Here is a 21,439-nt window from a genome sequence, read left to right on the forward strand (position 1 = left end):
AAAAAACTTTTTAATAATTAATTTAACGATTTAAACGCGTTTTAAGTTTAGGTTGCTGGCGTATAAAATTTATAGCCTAATTTTTTCTAACAGGTTCCTTATTACGTTTTTATAATAATATATTAGCTATTTTTTTAACGTGAAAAAGCTTAAAAAAAAAAATTTAAGTATTTAACTTAAAAAATATAAATAATAATATTTTTTTTATATTAAGTTAATTTTTGTTATAGTTTTATTATATTTACGCGTTATTAACAATTATATATTTTATCGCGTAATATTTTATATAAAATATTATAAATATGTATAGCGCGTTTTATATTAAAATTTTTATTATTTTTATAGCGTTAAGAGCTAGGTTTATTTTGGTTTTTTTAAATAGTTAAAATATTATAAATTAATTAAGTAATTAATTGTTAAAGTTAAAAAGTGGTAGTTTAAATATTTTTGGGCCTTTAATTTATGTAGGCTTTTGACTTGTGGATTACGTTAAGTTATTTAGTCTCCCTCTAACATTAATGATTAGGTTTCTCTGGGATATTATGTTAACTCTACCGGCTGTAAATTTAGTTATAAGAGTATTAACTTTAGAACCAAGTATAAAGAAAGCTGGTCTTCTACCATATAGGAAGGACATCCAAAGAAGCGTATCTATGTGATAAATGACTCCTTATATTGGTTTTGTTGGTTTTGTTTGTTTTGTTTACAGGTAGGAGGTCCTGCGTAATATATGTTTAGATATAACTATATCCTAGTTTCTATTAGGTCATTGACTTAGTTTTGGATTCTTAGCAAACTACCTGTGTAGTAAGGATTATAGGTGAAACCGAATAGTGGTTCATCAACCTGGTATTTAAAATAGACAATGCCTGGCAATAATGTTGACGCCTCTTGGGTACTTTTTTCTTGTTGTCTCTTTGAGTTTACAGGTATATATACACTCCCACCGGGAATAGTTATGCTCTATACAGAAATGTGTGATATTTTTGAAGCCTTTCTTCGATTCTGTATATTTCTAGCTTGGGTTTATGGAGCTCATCTAAAAGAAATATACGTGCACGACCGTGCTACTTACAGCATATCTACGGCTACGATTGATAGAGAACGAACGTTGTAAAGTAAAGCTTGAAACTCGCCTAGGTTTCATAGGTTTGTCTTGTAGTAGTAAGTATATGGAAGGGTTACTAAGACGTACCTGCTATTTCTAACGTGTTTGAAAAAGGAGTTATAGTAAACCAGAGTTAAGCATACCTAAGTAGTGATTCCGTTATATCCAGAGAAAGCTTTTATCAGAAACAAGGTAAAAGGTCTGTCTACTGTTGACTACGCAGAACAAGTATATTCTTAAGTTTACCTTCGCTGATAAGGTACGTAGCAGGCTCTACTCGCAGAACTACTCAAATGAAAAGAATAATGACATGTCCCTTTATCACTACCATCGATAAATCAGGATTAATAGAGGATTTGTACATATCCCTCAAGTGATATTACAAGTAGACTCAGCCACGAAAGCTCAAGAGTATTTGCCGTGGTTTACATAACGGTAGATAGGGAGATGCGTAACTAGTTTCTAGCTTTCTTAAGATATGTATGTATTCGGATTAGTATCTATTTACTACTGCAACGCACGGCTTTGTATCAGACATAGCCGTGTGTTAGTCGAAGCCGGGTATCCATTCCGTAGCGTCTTCTAACAGGTACCTGTTATGTGGCGGCTATTCCTAGTCAAAGAGCTAAAGCCATTTGAGGTTGATACCTAGGTAAGTTTGCACATCATCTCCCCAATGCAAAGACTTAAGCCAACATGAAAACTTTTGTTAGTTGTATCTTGTTCGAATTGTCCAGATGTAAAAGCGCGGGATCTCCCGCGTACCATATCGTCTAACTGTAATATCAACGTCTTGTTGGGGATACCGTGTGCTAATCTCATGTTCTTAATTAAAGCCACCCTAGGACTAGCTGGATGAAATTGCAAATTCGAAAGTTAGGTACGAGTGCTGTGGCTGCCGCGGAATCATACGTTCTGTAAGCAATAATTCTAACGCCCTGGAAGTTCTGGTGTAGCCTCAACTGAGGAAACCATGGTAGCTATATAATAGCTTTTCGGGCTACCGGTATATGGGGCCGCATAGGGCGAGATCGACGACACGGTTGTTATGGCTCCACCCACGGCTTATTATTATGGTATATACATACACTACGCATTATCTCAGATCGAGATGTCGATAGGAACACGTGAAGGACTTGGCATGCAGAAAAGTTTTACGAACTCTCATTAAGTTACCGAATATACACATAAGTTCGTATATACGCCCATTCATGTTGGTCCTACGTTGTCCAAGTAGCCTACGAAAATGCGTTGTGGGACAATGGTGGCTAATCAGGGATTATTATATACTAATACACAATCGCCAAGCCATCATGATGTGATGATAGTTAGGTTGATTGGCTAGAGCAACCATGGTGATAATTTGACCGAAAGCCCGCAGGTCTAGGTTTTGGATTGACTTCCTAGGTTTGAAGCACCGAGGTTCGTCTTAATTCAGCGCACCTCGGATGACATAGTCAGCTAACCAACATCTAACCAGCCACGAAGTCTCAAGTAGAACTGTCTTGGATAGGGGTGATCGCGCGAGGAGGATTTAAAAGTAAAGCGTAACTCCCTTGCGAGAATTACACTAGAGAGCGCCTCTCAACCAACCGCTCATATGTAAAATGATAAAAAGCGGCCCGTATAATCTGACATGTTAGTTCTTACTAACGACCGAGACGATTCCTGGACTAGATCGTGCAGTAGTACCTAGTGTTATGTTAATTGCTTTCAAGCACAGTCCAACTATATTACCTTCCGTTATGCGGAGATGATTGAGCCTCAACGTTCCCTTACGTGAGAACCTTAGTAGTACGCTTTCCGGATATTGTACGTGCATGGATTTATCTTCTCGATGACGGACAATCCACTAGTATCGATGATGATGATGGAACCCTCTTTGATTGGAGTCCAGGTTGTGATATACGCATAGGTTATGCGTAGAGGGCCAGCCACTTAATACTTGAACTAGTTATGAAGGCTAGTTAGTTAAGTAAAGTGTCTGTCACAGTTAAACTTTTATGTCTTTCGTGGAGAAATGGTCAAAGAGAAAAATCCGGGGTAATACATAAGTGGCTAGCAGGTAGCTAGCTAGCCACCTATGTAGGGGTAGCCAGTAAAAAGAAGATAGGTGTTGCAAATCTCGGTTATAAGCCTATAGGCGTACGGTACAAGTTAACACGGCACGTAATATCGGGTATGGGGGTGCTAATCTACCATCTACTCGTATGTATGTGGTTTCTTCCCCTTCTCGATTGTTAATTCAGTGATCATATGCAAGTGCGTTGAAAGTGGCACAAGCCCCGAGATGTGATTCTCCTTGCATACACGGAGAGCCGATCGCATTCGAGGGCGGGTGAGTGGAGCACCAAGTAGCAACTCGTGTGAAATAGGAACTAGCCGGATGCGATAATTTTTCTCTTTTTGTCTTTCCTCTTTCTCTCTCCCTTCTCATCCGCGCCGTCCGTCGTATCAGTTTCGCGGAACTCACATTCGGAGCTGGCGTGGCTTGTTTTAGCGGGCGGGATTCCCCATGCTGTTGGACCAACCGACATCCGTAATATTGACACGAGAGACGGGCCGCACGCACAGGGAGGAAGCCATGATAGCGTGGCTATTGGTTATGGCTATTATTCCCGCCGCCTCTCTGCGAGTGGGACTTCATCCAAGCATGGGTATTATGTTTGCTAGGTATGTATCAAATTCTTCCGTACGTACGATTAATCGCTTATCAAAAGCTGACGAAAAAGCCTCGATTGATAGCGAGAGACCTCCAGACTGTCGGGAATATTCTCGAAATCCTTCGGGGATCCTTACCGGCCTTGATGAGGTACCGAGCTATGTAAGTTGCCAAGTTGCTAAGTTTCAGAAGATCCCAGTGTGAGCCCATGTTAAGCCCGATATCCCAATTTAGCCTTGTGATGGACGTATAATGGACGTAATGGGTAAGGTAGCCCGTCAAGTTTAGTTAGAAAGTGATTGAATAGTGTCCACGCCGAGAGGGTAGCAAGGGCTCTAATTTAGTATGTATGTATGGTGTAGTTCTGCTAGGTACTGTCATAGATCTTGGAACAAGTTAGGCTTCTGATCCTACTACTACTCTACTACTACTGTACATACTGTAATCCAGGCTTGGCTCCCGAGTTGTCGGGGACGCCATGTTCCGTCTCGGTCAACTAAAACTGGCGTGATGTGTAAAGGCTGAAACTAGAACTATTAATGGCGCCAGGGCTAGTTGCGCGTCTTTATTTTTTTTATCATCTCCTATTGCTTAATTAAAAGTCTTAGGTACCTTAGGTAGGTATTTATCATGTAGGTATTTGATGATATGGCAATTATAGGCGGCTCATTAAAGCCCCTTGTGTAAGGACGGAGAGAAATATCAAGTCTATTATTAGGGACCGTTGTTTATTTATTTATTCATTTATTTATTTATTTGAGCCTATCATTCAGCCGCATGGGGTGGTTATATATTTGAAAAACCCTAGTATTTTATGTACTAAGCCTTGCGACTCACGAGCTGTAAAATTATTAATTATTACATACCAAGTATACAAACTATGTATGTAGAAGATCAAGGCGTTCCAAAGTATGAAGAAACCTGTTTCTCCTCGGCTTTCTGTATGTGTTTAGACCTTGCTAGCGGCGTAGAAACACGTGCTTCACTTTTCCCCCTGAAAGGTCATGGGTAAGGCTTGGGTGAGAAGTGTTTTGGTTGATCGCAAAGCAGGGTTACCTTTTTTCTCCAGACCGGGGTGATGCAGGTCCCGTCACATCGGTCACCGTCGCATCCGGCTGTCAATGGAAGGGTGATCTTGTCGGGTTCTCTGCATCGATTGCGTCTGCGTCTGCATCTGCGCCTGCGCGAATGTCGCCCTATGTCGTCCTTGAAACATGTGAAGTCAATATCGATATGACAGGTAAAGTCTCTTCGACACTTCGGCAACGATATGTTTGGGCAGCCTCAGAATTATTACCTTGGAACATGACCTAATTGTACGCGACGGCTGCGGCCAATGTAGCTGCTACCGGAAGGGGCCGAGACTCACCTGTCAAGTTTAATAGGCTGGTCCTTACGTCCTGATGCCTGACTCCCGACGCCTGGTTGTTCAAGGGTTTGCAAAATTTTACTTCGTTCTCGAAGCGAAGCGAAGGGAATTATCATATTATCAGAAGACCCTTAAAAGCATGGGGAGCTTGTATATAGCTCAAATTCAGTAAGTGGCTTATAGCCTAATATGAAACAATGACGATGGAATATTCCGAAGGGCCTCCGATATAATTTTTATCTTGGTTACGGGATTGCGTATTGAGATGTCTTGCAAGATATCAAATATGCAAGAACTCGGCATTGGATATGATTATGGGTTCTGCGTGTCCACTGTCCGAGCAATTGGGTTCCAGCCGGCTGCATACGATATCTGATCTTAGTCTATGATCGTCTGTGCCCTTCACCCACAGACTCTGCAATCCGGGGAGTCAAGTTGAGAACGCATAATCATAAGCGATATCTCTTGGTAATACAAGGTCTTGGTGACACGCGTAGAGGTATTAATGGTCGTTCTTAAGAGTAGTATTTTTTCTTAATGAGGCTAACAGATCATGGCTAAAATGTTCATCGTCGAGGGTCCTTGTCGGGTGGCCCGTCCCATGCATGTCTGTCAAAGTTGTGCCTTGCATATGCACTTCAACATCACTCGGAGTGGGATTGGTACCTACTTAGATGAGCGATCATTTGGGATGAATGCCTAACTGGCGGGTTTGAACCTTTCTCAGGTATTATCCGCGTTGGTTCGTTCGGGGTTACCTTATATTAGGTACGAATCAACATACGAATTATCCAATCGTGGGACGTAGACAGTTACATGTACAGCAACACTAGGTACACTATGTCCGACGTGTAGCAGTTTAGAATAAGAGGCACAGCTGGGGAAACATGTTAGATCGGCATTGTAAATAATTGCTGCCATAGCTTCCTATTCGACATCACATTTTAAGATATCCTAGTGTTCGAATTACATTAGGTTAGTAGCTCGTTTGAACTTTTTCGGGATTCGGTCGAGTTTCCTCTTCAAAATTCGTCACCCAGCGGGACGGGATACGCCTCACTTCATCTCAGGTGAACCCCCTGGATATCTTAAAAAAGGCCAGCCCAGTTTGCCAGTATGCACATAGGTACTAAAATGCTGCTAATATTCCCTGTAAATCCCCTGTAAATTACTTGTGACTGGTCCACATTCCGCAGTTCGTCCGCTGTCGCTTGTCTGATGCGCTAACGCGCCGAATGTGCGTAGAAGCGGTTCTTTGCAGATGCCAAATCCTACGTTAGGTGGTGTACGTGGCTAGGTAAGTGACGAGAACAAAGGCTTTCTTCAGCAAATCGATAGTCTTGATATCAGATGCTCAGTGGGGGATATTTATTGCATGAGAAAACAACCATTGAGAGTTCTCTAATTCAATAAGCAGCTAGCCATCGCCTTCCTGTAGCTGCAACAGCTTGCTTCCAATTAGACCTCTCCTCCTTAAGGTCGCTTAGTTTAACGGTAGCTTGACGGTAGCTTGTCACCTACTACATTGCCATCCCTTTGCCGTTAAGCCCCGCCTCAACCCCCCGTTTGGATTGCCGTTCTAACCTCCCTGGGAACGGCATGGCCTTGCTACGGCAAGGTACCTAGCTGGGGCCTGCCTTGCCAAGAAGCCAAGCTATTACAGCGGGCCATTGGGCAACAGTTCCATATTAGTTACCTATCTTAGTTATTCAGGGGAACCCTCGTTTGTTACCTTCTCTTGATTTTAGCACCTGCTTATTCCACGGATTTGGAACCGCTTGGTCAAATTTTGACCCCTGATAATCTTGTCGAGCGTGTCTGTCACTTCTATGCCTGTCAATTTGTAAGTTAGCACGCTCATAGGCTGACATGCTATTAAATGCTTGTCTACGGCTAGTTGATTGGGCATTGCGAACACGAGTAGTACGGACATGGAAGCATATACTATGTAGTTATGTACAAAAGATAGAATATGTTTTCTATCACTAACTACTCCACATATACTATGCAAAGGACTATGTAGTAGGCAACGCACATCCTCCCGCGTTGTCTACCCTTCGTGTACCTACCTGTCTACCTACCTATTACTTTTATCCTGGCGTCATGGTCTGGCCCTGTATCCCATGTCGAGTGGGTATTATTACGGATTACTTCGTTGTGTACATACGACGCTAGAACCTGGTTGGTTATAGGCTGTTTTCTTTGCTTCTGGATATCTTGTCAACTTGTTCTACGACTAGTTACTCTCTATCTTGCTTTTTTCTTTCCGTCTCAGTTGTGACAACGCTTCGGTACGGTAGCGAACCACGAACTACGTTCTCTCCTTTTGCTTCTTCTCTTTTCTCGGATTGTTCTACCCGTTTCCCAGCCCATTCACTCTGTCTTACCTATCTTGTCCTTGCGTTCTCTGGGGAAAACCCATTACCATTACCCCAACTCTTGCATATTCGACCGAGCGTCTTGGACGTCCGGCATAACGCAACGACTGCCAGCCTATGCTTTTGATTATATTCATATGAGCGCGAACTTTCTTCTTCGACTAGCATATCTTGACAAATCGTTTCATTTCGTTGTACAACTTTTGACTTGTAATTTTTCTTGTAAGTTGAAAAACGCCGATGTTGGGTTTTCTATAATACATTTTTTAGACCAAAAAACTATAATAGCCACCTGGGTACTGACTGTAATCTTTCATAGGAACTAGTTCACCTTTAAGGTGCATGCTTTTAGTATATATTTTCATATATGTACACGGTATCTCGAGTCTCGTCCAATAAGTTTGAGTAAGCCGGAGCATGTCTATACTGGTTTTAATTCTATAACGGCCTGCCAAGCATAAGGGTAATGCGTTAATGCTTGTTCGATTTTACTCTTATCAACCGTTGCTACTCGACCAAAGAAAATACAGAATGAATTAGGAATCGTATCTAAGGAAGCTTAGGTAAGTAAAGATAATATCTTACTATTTTACCTCTTGATCTCCCGAATTAGATGCAGATCTAAAGTGTATGGTCTTATGCCGTCCAAAGCATTAATGACCAACTGTAGCAGAAATGACAGAATCACACTCTGTAAAATAACTGACCGAGGCTGACAATACAAGACAGTCGGTAATTTCCATTACTTACCATTTATTACGCCTGGTATGTTCTAAAATGTCCAAGCTCACATCCATTCCTAGCATCCCATGTCTTTGGAGGGATTAGTGCTAATTGCGGAGTTAGTTGTATTAATGCAGAGTCCACTTGCACATCGTCACTCTCTCCCACGCAGAACAAATCACCCCACTGGCGACAGGGGGTACATAGTGGAGCCCGGTGTTTGGACCCTTTTCTAAGATTGAACAAAAGAGGTGCAAATCTGGAGTCGATGTAATTTAGCCTGCTCTGCTCTGTTCTGTGTCTCTTAGACGCCGCCATCTTCGACCGGGAAACCGGGCTAGATCGTGAATACTGGCAGATATGGCCGTGTGGGAAACCGAAGATGAGTTAAGCAGCGTTGCAGCTTCACCACTGCCGGCTCCCATTGATACACCATACCGGACGCCCTCGCGAAACTCAAAGAAGTCGCGTCGTTCTGCTACTCCGCCGGGGGGTTCAGCTTCTTCTCCTCCCCCGTTGCCACAGATAAGATGAGAGAAGAAGAGCAAGCGATCATCGAGAGATGTAAAAACCGACGAAAGTAACGGCATTTTCGATCCTCGCCGATTTACACCCACCCTTCATGCGAACCTAGTGTCAGAGATTCTGTCCTTACGAAGAGACCAAGAGGAGAAACTCAAGATAATCGAAAGCCTTGAAAGCTCACTACATGCTACTCAGGAGGAACAGGAGTCTCTCCAGACCAACCTATCCAATACCTCCAAGGAGAGCAGGTCTTTGAAGAGACAACTATCCCTGCTCGAAGGAGGGACTTCGTCAGCTATAGGCGAGTTAGCAAAGGAACGTGATGAAGCGGTTGACGCGATAACCGAGACTAGGAGACGGCTCGAAGCTGCGCAGAAGAAAGTCCGGACGCAAGAAGAAGATTCTCAGAGAGTCCATGATCTCTGGGCCAAGGAGAAAGATGAGTGGGACGAAGAGAGGCGCCGATACGAGCGAAAGATACATGTTGCCGAGAGTCGTCTCCGAGTCGTCCTGGAGGAGGTTGCCAATTTACAGGCAGCACAAATCAACGGGAATCATGATAAACCCGAAAGTGATATCGAGAAGGAAAATGATGGTGTCAGCGTACGAACGATGAGCATGACTAATAGTGTCCGGTATTCAGTGATGAGCGGACCCGGCTTTGGCAAGATGAATGGATACAGTCTTGCTGATGAGCTCAACTTCGACGACGACGATGATTACCAAACAGATCCTGATGGCCGCCAAAGTGTGATATCGCTTGCAAGACACCACCGAAATCAGAGTCGAGACAGTATGATGTCTAAAACTCATCGACGTAACCAGAGCAGTGATAGCCAGATACGACCGGGTAGCATTGTACGAAGCAGACTATTTATGAATCAAACTGTACTCGACAGGCTCGAAGGCGGAATTCGCGAAGACGACGAGACCTCCGTGGTATCTCAGAAGGTACAGTATACTGACACGGGCGTTCAATTCTCACCACCACCATCCCCTAGGACAGTACCGACGAAGCCAGCAACGCCAGAGCCTGTCTTGAAAAGTGAGAAGCCGATGGGCCTAGAAAGTCCATCTCGAGTTGAGGGTGAGATTGAAGCAAACCAGAGTCGCAAGAGGGTATATGTGAATAAGCCAGGACCAATGGAATCTCCTAAAACAAGACCGATGGTATCAGCCGCATCTCAAACATCAGAGAAAGCGCCCTTGCTCGCTACATCTCAACCAGTAATCGTGGAGACGAAGCCCGCTCCCGTCACAATTTTGATGTCGGCTGCCACTCAAACAGAACCTGCCGCGCCTAAACAACAGCCAGTTACTCCTCCACTTTCGATACCGAGCATTAGCATAGTTCCACCAACTAGTCGACCGTCGAGCCCGCGCGAGCATGTTTGCCTCAGTACGTCAAAGACTTCGGATGCCAGGTTTCTATCTTGCAGTCAAATCCCATGAGGTCGATTTCTGTGCAGACAGATGAGATCAGGGTTGACAAGAGGCTCGATAAATTACCGCCACATCTTCATCCGTCTGCGATCACTTCAAGGCCTACGTCCCCTACTACCTACCGCTACTCCTACTACTGCGACGGTCGATGAGAGCAAAAATTTCACACCGGTGCCTGGACACGTCCCTCCGCGAAACCCACGTCGCCTCGAAAGTAGCAGACGAAGCTTTTCAGCAGAATTACCTACTTCGCCCCCAGCATCACCAAGCGTTGACGACTTAGAAACGCGGGACGCATATCCTGGCAACAACGATGATGGTCCGTTATCCAGTGCTAAGGCCCCCGTTAGGCGACCGCATCGTATAAGTAGCTTATTTGCGGGTTTCGATGTTCAAAGCTCAGATGAGCAGGACGAGTTTGATGAGGACCAGAGCGACTCCGAATACCGTACGGCACTTGCCCCGAGACCCAAAACTGGCCCTAGTAAACCTAACAAGCGAGTAGCATCAAGCGCAGTCTCTGCTTCTCCCGAACAAAGTAAACCTGCCGCTAGACAATCGACGAGTGTTATAAGCAAGATCGGAAGTCCAGAAGTTTACAGTAGTTTCCGTCTCGCTGAAGCCCCGGAAGGTCTAACACGAAAACCTTCTCTCAAGGTGGCCACTGGAGCAGCTGGTAGACCGTTGTCATACAGTACGGGTTCCCGAGCTAGTGTTATGCGAAAATCTGCAATGATTCAGAGCGGCATTGCCTCGCATCAAGGCCTTTCGCGGACCCCCGACTTGCTCGAATCGAAGGACCCCCCGTTCCCAATTCCCACGAGAGCGAGCTCAAGGAAGCCACCATTTAGTATCAGTGCCCCGAGCGACGGCCAACGTAGTCCTACCTATACTGGCGAGCATTGGCCTCGTAGAGGCAGGAAAGCTAGCGTGTATAGGAGTAGCAGCATCCGCAAAGCTCGTTCGGCGGCAGCGATACCCCAGAACCAGAGGCCCGGAAGACGTGGTAGCCGTTCGCCACCACCGCCCATGTCACCCTCAGAGGAGGCCCCTGAAAGCCCGGGTCTCCCGCCGCTGCCGACCAACGACATCACCACCCCTCGACGAGATCGTGGAGGATCTCGATACCGTAGCCATAGATCTCAACCTTCTACCAACACTGCGAACACCGAAAATACGAACACGGGTTCCGTCGGTAGCAACCAACAATCATCGACTGTAGTAGATGCTATCGCGCAGACAATGGTTGGCGAATGGATGTTCAAGTATGTTAGAAGACGTAAGTCGTTTGGTGTAGCCGATGGTACCGGCCGCGGGGAGGAGAATAGCAACGACCGCCATAAACGGTGGGTATGGCTCGCGCCTTATGAACGCGCGATCCTGTGGAGCAGCAAACAGCCTGCATCTGGCAATGCGTTGATGGGCAAGCCAGGCCGGAAGCGTAAGTACTGTCGAACTACTAGGTTTAGGACGACACCGCTGACCAGATTATAGTGATCATACAATCTGTGCTTGATGTAAAGGATGACAACCCCCCACCCAAAGGCAGCACCCTGATCTTCAATCGTTCTATCCTTATCTTAACACCGCAGAGAGCATTGAAGTTTACCGCCACAACGGCTGAGCGTCACTACCTTTGGTTAACAGCACTGTCATTCCTGGCGCATTCACAGCAAGATGTCCCTGAGATCATCCCAACAGCTAACGCGCCAAATATCGGCCCGGCGCCAGATTTCGAAGCGCCTCAGGCAAAAACCAAAAGGGGCGGCATTCGTGACTCGATTAGGCTAACGAAGGGAAAGAATCCTGCTTTGATGGCCCGTCATGACCCTGTCCCAACCACCAATCATCTAGAGGAAGCCCTATCAGCCCAACAAGATACGTTCCCTCCGGTACCTGCTCATCAACGTGACCTGTCGCGCGACGCAGCGGAACCCCCCTTCATCCCGCGATTCCATGAAAGGTCACATGAACGAGTACATGAACGGGCAAACCAGGTTGTTCTTCACGGTCGTAAGAGGAGTAATACTGGTGGCCACATCCCTCCGCCGCTCTCGTTCCGAGGCTTTTCGGGACCGGCAAGCCATAGCAGCTCTTACCATACCTCGACCAACAGTACCGCGGGTAACAGCGTGGATACGGCGGGCTCGTCTGAGATCTATCAATCGCAGGGGTCCACCAACATAACCTGGGGTATGAGCACCGCCGGTTCCCAACGAACGTCGGAAGCATCATCTCGACCACCAGGTAATTTCTTCGAAGCAATCGGCACCGTGCGGATGGAGGCTTTCATTAGCCCGTTGGCATTCCCGCGATTCGAAGATCATCCAGACGAGCAAGAGGAGTGGCGATACAGAGCCCGTCGACGGAGTAAAGAAGCTCGTCGCCGCCGTAGTCGGAGCAGACATCGGGATAGCTACGTTTCTCGTGGCACGCGCGGCACCGATTCTTATTATTCCGGAAGTAGGGCAGGAGAAGAAGATTACTTCCGAGATGATCCATTTAAAGGATTCTAATAAGATCGCTTGCCCTTTTAGTACTTGTGTTGTGCGCGGAGATACCCAAATTCATCGTATTAGATGATACCATTCGTTTAGCAAGCAGCAGGAGGTCAGGGATTCTTTCTACAATATGGTTTGTTTTTGTTGGTGCTTTGGAGTTTTATACGTCTCATACTATTGTAGATATTGCCGAAATCTCGGTGTACGAGTACGACGTGGGTTTCCTTGTCTCACATTCTTCCGCTTCTTTTAACTTGTAACTTATTTATCATTTGTCGTCTTCCTCTCTGTCGAATATTCTTGTACAGTAATTTCAACTAGTTTTCAGACTATGTTATGGGGTTGGAAAATGGAAGGAGTTGGATGCCTAAGGATAGGATCTGAACAAGGACCAAACAGGACAGGAGGGTGGTTAGGTAGCCCGGTGTTATTACCAAGGCAAGGAAAGCAACCTTAGATGAGCGATTTGCTTGGGTCTCAGGACCGATTCTGGGGTTAAAAAATAGTCGGCTCAATGGGGTTGTTGGTATATTATCTGAGGATAGGTTTAATCTAGCTAGAAGGAAATAAGGATGAAATCTCCTGAATATTGTTGTGCATGCGTTTGGTTTTGATTTTGATTTGAAATGTTTAATATAGAATGATTACTGTACGGAGGTACTTAACTAATGTACCTACCGTTTGCTTTGCTGAAAATTTCGGGTTTGTACATGACTAATGGATGTTGGACATTGAGAAGGAGGCGGGAGGGGCAGAGTTTCGCGGGACGTGCCTCGCTAATTCGATACCGGGAAGCCGGGTGGATCATGACTACCCAGCGTGGCAAGGTGAGGCTTCTAAACTTATGCCTGAGCCTTTAATTCTAGGTAACAGGTACACCTGAGTTGTCTCATCACGCGAGACGGCATCCGCCATTCTGCTACTCTGCCCTTCCTTCTAGATCTTTTTATTTTTATTTTTTTACTTTGTAAACGTCATAAAAACCTACGCAACATACTACTCCTCGTCCTGCCTCGCTGCATCTATACCTACAATCCTCATTCCGAACGGGCACCTGTGTTTTCTTCCCTCCATATCCACCCGACTCATCTTAACAAATACGCCTTCGCTCTACAACCTTCACGATGTTGAAGATATGGTCTATGGTAAATCGCGCGAGTTGTTGTATCTTACTACATAATACATTCTAACGCTTATTGTATAGAAATCTGCCCAGCAAAAAGCTGAAAATGCTGATGGCGCAGCTGGAAAAAAGAAGAAAGTCACACCCGCTCAACTACGGGTACAAAAAGGTAACTATCACCATTCTGCTATTAGGTAGTAGTTTATCTTGATTTTGGTTCACTGACTATTATTGTTATCACTTTAAATTAGATCTCTCCGAGCTATCTTTAGGATCGACTATGAAAACTGTATTCCCCGACCCGGATGATATCCTCAATTTCGTGCTCGAAATCACACCAGATGAAGGCATCTACCAAGGCGGATTATTCACCTTCACATTCACCATGGGCCCGAACTACCCGCATGAGCCACCCAAGGTGCGCTGCCAGCAGAAGATCTACCATCCCAACATCGATCTCGAGGGCAAGGTGTGCTTAAATATTCTGCGCGAGGACTGGAAACCGGTACTTAACCTGAATGCCGTCATTGTTGGTCTACAGTTCCTATTTCTCGAACCGAACGCCTCGGATCCTCTAAATAAAGAAGCTGCCGATGACCTACGTTCGAGCCGCGAAAACTTCCGAAGAAACGTACGTGCCGCTATGAGCGGTGGTTCGATACGCGGAGTTACATATGATCGTGTGCTTTCTGGTAGGTAAAGACTAGAAAGATCTAAATGACTTAGCGACGGGGCATTTTGTGAACAAAAAGGCGCTTCAGTCCAGTCGGACTACACGATATACTCGAGCTGGCACAATAAGAACCCCTATACAAATTGGCTGATGCTCAAATGTAAGGGGGCAAGATGAGACCAAGGGAGAAGTTTTAGACTGGCTTTGCGGACGGCACATAGCAAGGCGTTTACGAGGGGGCCGCATTTACTCCAAGGTATCAAGGAGACTCTTAATTTCGTCTCTGCTTCCGACGTTTTGCAGCTGTAAATTACTTTATGGCCAAGCATTATGCTTAATTCTTTACGTGGACGACCAACGACCACATCACGATAGATAGATACTGGTATATGAATATGACGAAATTATAACTACAGTATTCACGTGGGTGTTCTTATACATCCTCTTTAGATTCTTAATTAACCATAGAGGACTCTCGAATAGAATTTAGGTGGTATAAGTATATACATAGGCAGACATCTGATGCAATTTATGATTGTTGAGATTTCATCGTCACCGCCTATTGAAGACGTGGGATATTCCCTTACTTGCACATCCTACCTAAATCATAATAGTACCTGTACTAGAAAGTGGCTTTAAAACTATACTTGTATACAGGTTATTTTAGGAAGCCAGGTGTACCTGTACGATGAGACCACTGCACCCCAAAGCCCGCTCTAGCCAGACCGGACCGGTGATTAACCCCACCATTGGCCTGCGGGCAACGGATTGATTCGACTCAGCGCCGAAGTCGCAGTTTAAGCTCTCTGCAAGAGCTCCCAAGACCCTGGAAAAAATGAAAAATAAAAAAATAAAAAATAAAAAACGTGGGTAAAAAATAAAACTTTGATCCGTGAAACAACAGCGCATTTATAGACATCGTAATACCCATTAAGTTGTCTTTACACCTTTCCTCACCTCAATCTCCACTCAGTAGATTTTTCACGATGGCTTCCAGAGGCTTTTCCAAGGCTCTTCGTAGCCAATTGGCCCGTCGAGTGGCTTCGCCCGCTGTTCAGCAACGTTCTTTCGTTGCTGCGTCCAACATCGCCAGAACTACTATCAAGGCTCGTCCCGCTCTAGCTGGTGCCGTTCAGCAACAGGTTCGCGGTGTCAAGACCATTGACTTCGCTGGAACCTCCGAGGAGGTCTACGGTAGGTTCAGTTAAAATATTATATAAGAACATTATATAGGTGTCATCGACTAATACTTACTGATATATATATAGAGCGTGCTGACTGGCCTAAGGAGAAGCTCTTGGTAAGTCTTCAAACCTTATAATTAGGTTAAGAGAAATTAGAGACAATAGCTAACACCAAATAAAGGAATACTTCAAGAACGACACCCTCGCCCTTATCGGCTACGGTTCGCAAGGTCACGGCCAGGGTCTTAACCTCCGTGACAACGGCCTGAACGTTATTATCGGTGTCAGGAAGAACGGTCAGTCGTGGAAGGATGCTGAGCAGGATGGCTGGGTTCCCGGCAAGAACCTCTTTGAGGTCGACGAGGCTATCTCCAAGGGTAGCATCGTCATGAACTTGCTCAGTGACGCCGCCCAGAGCGAGACGTGGCCCGCTATCAAGCCCCAATTAACTAAGGGCAAGGTATGCTAATATGAGTCACCAATTCTAAGAAGCACAAAAAGTTGACAATTTATAGACTCTATATTTCTCGCACGGTTTCTCGCCTGTCTTTAAGGATATCACCAAGGTTGATGTTCCCAAGGACATTGACGTCATCCTCGTTGCCCCTAAGGGCTCTGGCCGAACCGTCCGATCTCTCTTCCGTGAAGGTCGGGGTATTAACTCTTCCTACGCGGTCTTCCAGGATGTCACTGGCAAGGCTGAGGAGAAGGCTCAGGCCCTCGGTGTTGCTGTTGGCAGCGGATACCTCTACAAGACCACCTTTGAGAAGGAGGTCTACTCTGACTTGTACGGTGAGCGTGGCTGCTTGATGGGAGGTATCCATGGTATGTTCTTAGCTCAATATGAGGTTCTCCGAGAACGTGGCCACAGCCCCAGCGAGGCCTTCAACGAGACCGTTGAGGAAGCCACCCAGAGTTTATACCCTCTGATTGGTGCCAACGGTATGGATTGGATGTACGAGGCTTGCTCTACTACCGCCCGACGAGGTGCCATTGACTGGACCCCGAGATTCAAGAGCGCCCTGAAGCCCGTCTTCAACCAACTCTATGACGCTGTCAGGGATGGTACCGAGACTAAGCGATCGCTCGAGTACAACAGTCAGAAGGATTACCGACAGAAGTTTGAGTCTGAGATGGAGGAGATCCGCAACATGGAGATCTGGAAGGCCGGCAAGGCCGTGAGGTAAGAATTACTTGGAACTAGGAAGTCCAAATTTAAGCAACTGTGATCATGGCTAATCAATTTCTCTGTATAGATCTCTCCGACCCGAAAACCAAAAATAAGTGTATTTGGCGTTAAAAACTAAGAGTATCGGAACGGTAAACTAAAAGGTGGTGTGGCATATTCCCCGGGGGCAAAGGGAGCTTTTGTACTTATATTTGGGATTCCCCAATGTCGTCTCACGAAGATCTAGGGATATTCCCCCCCAAAAGTGTTCCTAGTCGAATTTTCAATAAAGCTTTTAAAAATCAATCGTCTTCAGGTTACTTTTACTCGTAACGGATCCTCAAGTATTGCTTCTCCGTTATCGGACCTTAATAACAAATCGTAGATTTTTGACTGGATGAAATATCATTGTTAGGCTAGCCTTAAACATTTACCAAGTCCTTGCCACTTTTGGTATAATCTTTTTAGCTTTGACTTGTGAATATCTAAGGAGGATTGGCCAGGTATACGATAATTAGACCTTGACTTGCATAGCCTACTTAGGTACCTTACAAGACATTCATTTATTCACTTATCTATACTACCTTTAACAACCTTTCTTCCCGCCATTTAGTTTTAAATACTAAAACCCTCCTTATTGGCCCCAGGACAAGGCCGAATCAAGGAGTTCAAAGCCAACTATGGCGGACCCATCCACGTCGCCGCCCCTGACGCGGGCCTCGGTGGCAGCGGCCCGGGAACTTATCAAGCCGTTCGTGCACCGGACGCCGGTGGTCACGAGCACATCGCTTTCGACGCTGGCTTCCGGCGCGGATGCGGATGCGGGAAGGGCAAATCCAAAGCTGAGGCTCTGGTTCAAGTGCGAGAACTTCCAGAAGGTAGGCGCCTTTAAGGCCCGCGGCGCGTTCCATGCTATCGAGAGGCTGAAGCAAGAACCTGGCTGGTTAGAGGGGGGAGGGCCGGAGAAGGGCGTTGTTACGCATAGTTCTGGTTTGTTTTGGGGTTTCTTATTTTATTTTATTTTATTCCATACTTTCGTCTCTATCTTGGCTCCGTGGAGCATAGGTTGGTTCATGAGGAATACGTATTTCTATGTTGCCTCAACCTCTTAACAACTCGGCCGTATTTAAGACCGACTTAGATACTTAACCTACCTCCTAACTAACCACCACCAACCAACCAGGGAACCACGCACAAGCCCTCTCCCTCGCAGCCCGCACCAACGGCATCCCCGCATACATCGTGATGCCCAAGATCTCGGCGCCGCCCAAGATCGCCGCGACTAAGGGGTATGGCGCCCACGTGATTTTCAGCGGCAGCACGAGCGTCGAGCGCGAGGCCGTCACCGCCAAAGTCATCGAAGACACTGGCGCGCGCCTCGTGCCGCCCTACGACCACCCGGATATTATCCTGGGCCAGGGCACGCTGGGCCTCGAGTTCCAGGAGCAGGTCGAGGCTCTGATGGCTGAGGAAGATGGGAAGGAGGAGGTGGGAAAGAAGACTGGGGGGAAGAGGGGGCTTGATGCCATTATTGCCCCGTGTGGTGGCGGCGGTAGTAAGTGTCTATTTTTGATTTATATTATTTTCAGTTTTGCTTTGAGAGTCCGGCTGTTCTAGAGATATACATATGTCGTACTTGTACATGCGACTGGTTTCTTCCTTCTTCCATTCTCTTAAACACCCTATGCTACTAACCATATATACTCTCCTCTTCCCCCTTTAAAAACAAGCCACGACTAACACTAACCTCCTATAGTGCTCTCCGGTGTAGCTCTCTCCTGCGAAGGCACCGGGATCCGGGTCTTCGGCTCGGAACCCTCATTCCAGGGCGCCGACGACGCGAAGCGAGGCTACGAATCGGGCACCCGCGTAGAAACCGTGTCTTCGTTAACCGTAGCGGATGGTCTGCGCACGCCGCTCGGTCGTATCCCCTGGTCCGTCATCTATGAGCGCCGCCTTGTGTCCGGCTTTTACAGCGTCAGCGAGGCCGATATCATCCGTGCGCTACGCCTCGCCTACGAGCGTCTCAAGGTCGTTATCGAGCCCAGCTCCGCCGTGCCCCTCGCCGTCGCCCTGTATAATGAGGACTTTAGGGCAATGGTCGAACGCGAGGCTGGCGAGGACGGTTGGGATGTAGGTATTGTGTTTAGCGGAGGGAATGTCAGTTTAGAGGCTTTGGGTAAGCTATTCTCCGAGAGTCCTGAAATAGCCAAGTAAATATAGAAATTTTCTCCCTTTGAAGACGTGGTGAATATATGATTATGTGGATTACATTTTGGTATCTTGGGGTTAAACTAGAAGGCCTTGCTAATACTCGGCCTATATGCCAGAGAAGGCAGCGCTATATGACTAAAATAATACTCTACCTCGACCTACATGCTTCTCAAGTTTCATCATATCGGCAGCGTCTCGTTATGTCATGAGCGAGGCGTCTTAGGCTCGCTCTGACTAAATAATCTAAAATGATTGTTGGGCTCATTTACTTAGAGCCTTGTCCATCTGTTCCCTCCATTTCCGACTGTTCTTTCGCAGGAACCAGATCGATAAGTTGCCGCTCAGCCAGGCGATCAAGCCGACCATAGTCATCAGCCATCCAATGCCCATTGCATTGATGAGAGGTTGGCCTACTATACCACCCACGCAACTAAATATATTCCGCACGAAGTTATTAAGAGCAACACCGCTACTACTTCTCTGCGGCATGAACTCGGTGAGCATAGTGGTAGCAGCACTAAAGACAAGCATACTACCGACGCCGAAAAAGAAGTTAGCTACGGATGGAGCCATCCAGTGAATTCCGTACTGTATTGTCCAGCCGGACCAGATTAATGCCCCGGGATATAGTGTGGCGGAGATCCATGCATTCTCGCGCATACGATCCTCAGGCAGATAGATGAGCTTCCCATTGGCGTCGTATCTTTGGGCCTTCTCCGCTGCTCGGACCATGATCCGGTCGATCCATCGTCCGCCAAGCAGCGACGCTGCAAAGTAACCTAACGAGCTTGGCAGGTACAAAAGTCCTATAATAATAGCTGAGTAACCATAGGGAGCTGACGAGAATGCCGATTGAATGGATATGTTGAGTACGTATAACGACCCAAAAGTGATCGCAGCATAGTACACTGTAATTGCCACAGCGGGGAAACGCAGGTACATGATTATCTCAAGCGGATCGACAAAGCATTTCTTTAACTGTACGAATGCCTGTTTAGTGTGCACCTGCACGGAGCGTGTAGTAGAAACACGCGACAGGCCGTCAGGGTGCGATGGCTCGGCTGCAGCCGTAGGCTTACGCTTCGCCAAGGTCTCCGGGACACAGAACAAGACAAGGATGAAAACGACAGCACCATAAACAGTTAGGAACCATACGGTACTCCTCCAGCCAAACCCTTCTGTGAGAGCGCCGCCTATGATCGGGGCCAAGAGGGGTCCCATAAGCGGTCCAAGGTAGAAATATCCCATAGCGCGGCCGCGTTCCCGGGGTTCCCAGCAATCTGCGATTGTGCCGGCGCCGACAGCTTGGACGGAGGCGGCAGCACCGCCCGATAGGATACGAAACACAATCAGCATGCCAATATTGACGCTTAACCCGCTCAGTAGTGAGAAGACAATGTTTAAGAAGAAGGACGAGAGATAGATATTACGACGTCCTAGGGTTTCGGAGAAGGAACTCCACCAGAGCGGGAAGATTGACATTGCTAACATATATAATGCTACCGTCAAGTTTACGACTGTTGGCGAGGCACCGAGGTCCTTTGACATGTCCGGAAGGGCAGCTAATATGATCAGGTGAGTCTTCTAATATACCTTGACTAAAGGGGGGGGGGGGGGGGGGGGGTTGTGCTACACTATAATGGAAGGTATATATTGCTTACGATAAAAGATGGCAGAACCCATTGGCGCTGCACACGCCGCTAAGGCTATGAAAACTGTTATTGTCCATTTCACTTTATTTGGATAATCGTAAGGTCGCTCGACCTCTGGGATGAAAGTCAATTGCGCAAGGAAGCCTCGCCGTTTCAATCTTGGCACTATAGACAGCGGCTTAAACCGAGCAGATGACGCCTGGGACCTAACTCGGTCCATTGGTACTGTAGCCGCAACCTCTTCGTCCACCAAGATGCCATTTGGAGTTAGCAACTGGTCAGGGACGGCGTCTATAGATCCATCCTCCACATCACGGTCCGTGGTGGTTATAGACGCGGCAGTATCGTCATCATCCTCTGGGCGTTTTCCTTGCAACTTATTGTTCTCTGTTTTCTCATCCATATTTTCTGAGTCGACAGCCATGTCAAATTGTTTTGGCTCACCAGAGCAATAGTGTTTAGCGGTGTGTTCGCGTGAAGACAATAACTGGTAACCGATATCGGTGGGGTAAGAGAAAAAACTAAGCGAAATACAGGTATTATGATATTAGAAGGCTCTTAGTGTAGGGAGCTTCTTCAGTCAGTCCGTGGTGAAATCCTGTACATATGTGAGGAGATAGCTATAACGATAGGAATGGGTTGGTTAGAGATTGGATGTTAGAGATGATGAATGAGTAAAACGACGTTAATATTGGTAAATATACCTAGGTAAATAT

At 46.4% G+C, this 21,439-nt stretch overlaps 5 protein-coding genes across 5 annotated transcripts; 4 read left to right on the top strand and 1 right to left on the bottom strand.

Annotated features, from left to right (window-relative positions):
- Nucleotides 1–8,600: 8,600 nt before the first annotated feature.
- Nucleotides 8,601–12,724, top strand: GL218_05454 (Anucleate primary sterigmata protein A; the record flags this gene model as incomplete). The annotated part of the gene is made up of 4 exons (XM_033582117.1): nt 8,601–8,755; nt 8,822–10,164; nt 10,249–11,649; nt 11,703–12,724. 4 exons carry the CDS (start codon nt 8,601–8,603, stop codon nt 12,722–12,724), a joined length of 3,921 nt encoding a protein of 1,306 aa, XP_033434480.1.
- Nucleotides 12,725–13,833: 1,109 nt separating this feature from the next.
- Nucleotides 13,834–14,532, top strand: GL218_05455 (NEDD8-conjugating enzyme UBC12; the record flags this gene model as incomplete). Its single annotated transcript, XM_033582118.1, has 3 exons — nt 13,834–13,854; nt 13,914–14,001; nt 14,084–14,532. The coding sequence occupies 3 exons, from the start codon at nt 13,834–13,836 to the stop codon at nt 14,530–14,532; spliced, it is 558 nt and encodes a 185-aa protein (XP_033434481.1).
- Nucleotides 14,533–15,491: 959 nt separating this feature from the next.
- Nucleotides 15,492–16,973, top strand: GL218_05456 (Ketol-acid reductoisomerase, mitochondrial; the record flags this gene model as incomplete). The annotated part of the gene is made up of 5 exons (XM_033582119.1): nt 15,492–15,699; nt 15,774–15,805; nt 15,871–16,149; nt 16,205–16,872; nt 16,946–16,973. The coding sequence occupies 5 exons, from the start codon at nt 15,492–15,494 to the stop codon at nt 16,971–16,973; spliced, it is 1,215 nt and encodes a 404-aa protein (XP_033434482.1).
- Nucleotides 16,974–17,537: 564 nt separating this feature from the next.
- Nucleotides 17,538–19,074, top strand: GL218_05457 (Serine racemase; the record flags this gene model as incomplete). Its single annotated transcript, XM_033582120.1, has 3 exons — nt 17,538–17,847; nt 18,041–18,412; nt 18,614–19,074. The coding sequence occupies 3 exons, from the start codon at nt 17,538–17,540 to the stop codon at nt 19,072–19,074; spliced, it is 1,143 nt and encodes a 380-aa protein (XP_033434483.1).
- A 258-nt stretch (nt 19,075–19,332) lies between these two features.
- On the bottom strand, nt 19,333–21,147 carry GL218_05458 (MFS antiporter QDR3; the record flags this gene model as incomplete). The annotated part of the gene is made up of 2 exons (XM_033582121.1): nt 19,333–20,633; nt 20,733–21,147. 2 exons carry the CDS (start codon nt 21,145–21,147, stop codon nt 19,333–19,335), a joined length of 1,716 nt encoding a protein of 571 aa, XP_033434484.1.
- Between the last annotated feature and the right edge of the window lie 292 nt (nt 21,148–21,439).

The sequence above is a fragment of the Daldinia childiae genome, assembly GCF_008694065.1.
Source record: "Daldinia childiae strain JS-1345 chromosome Unknown Scaffold5, whole genome shotgun sequence".
Lineage (NCBI taxonomy): Eukaryota > Fungi > Ascomycota > Sordariomycetes > Xylariales > Hypoxylaceae > Daldinia > Daldinia childiae.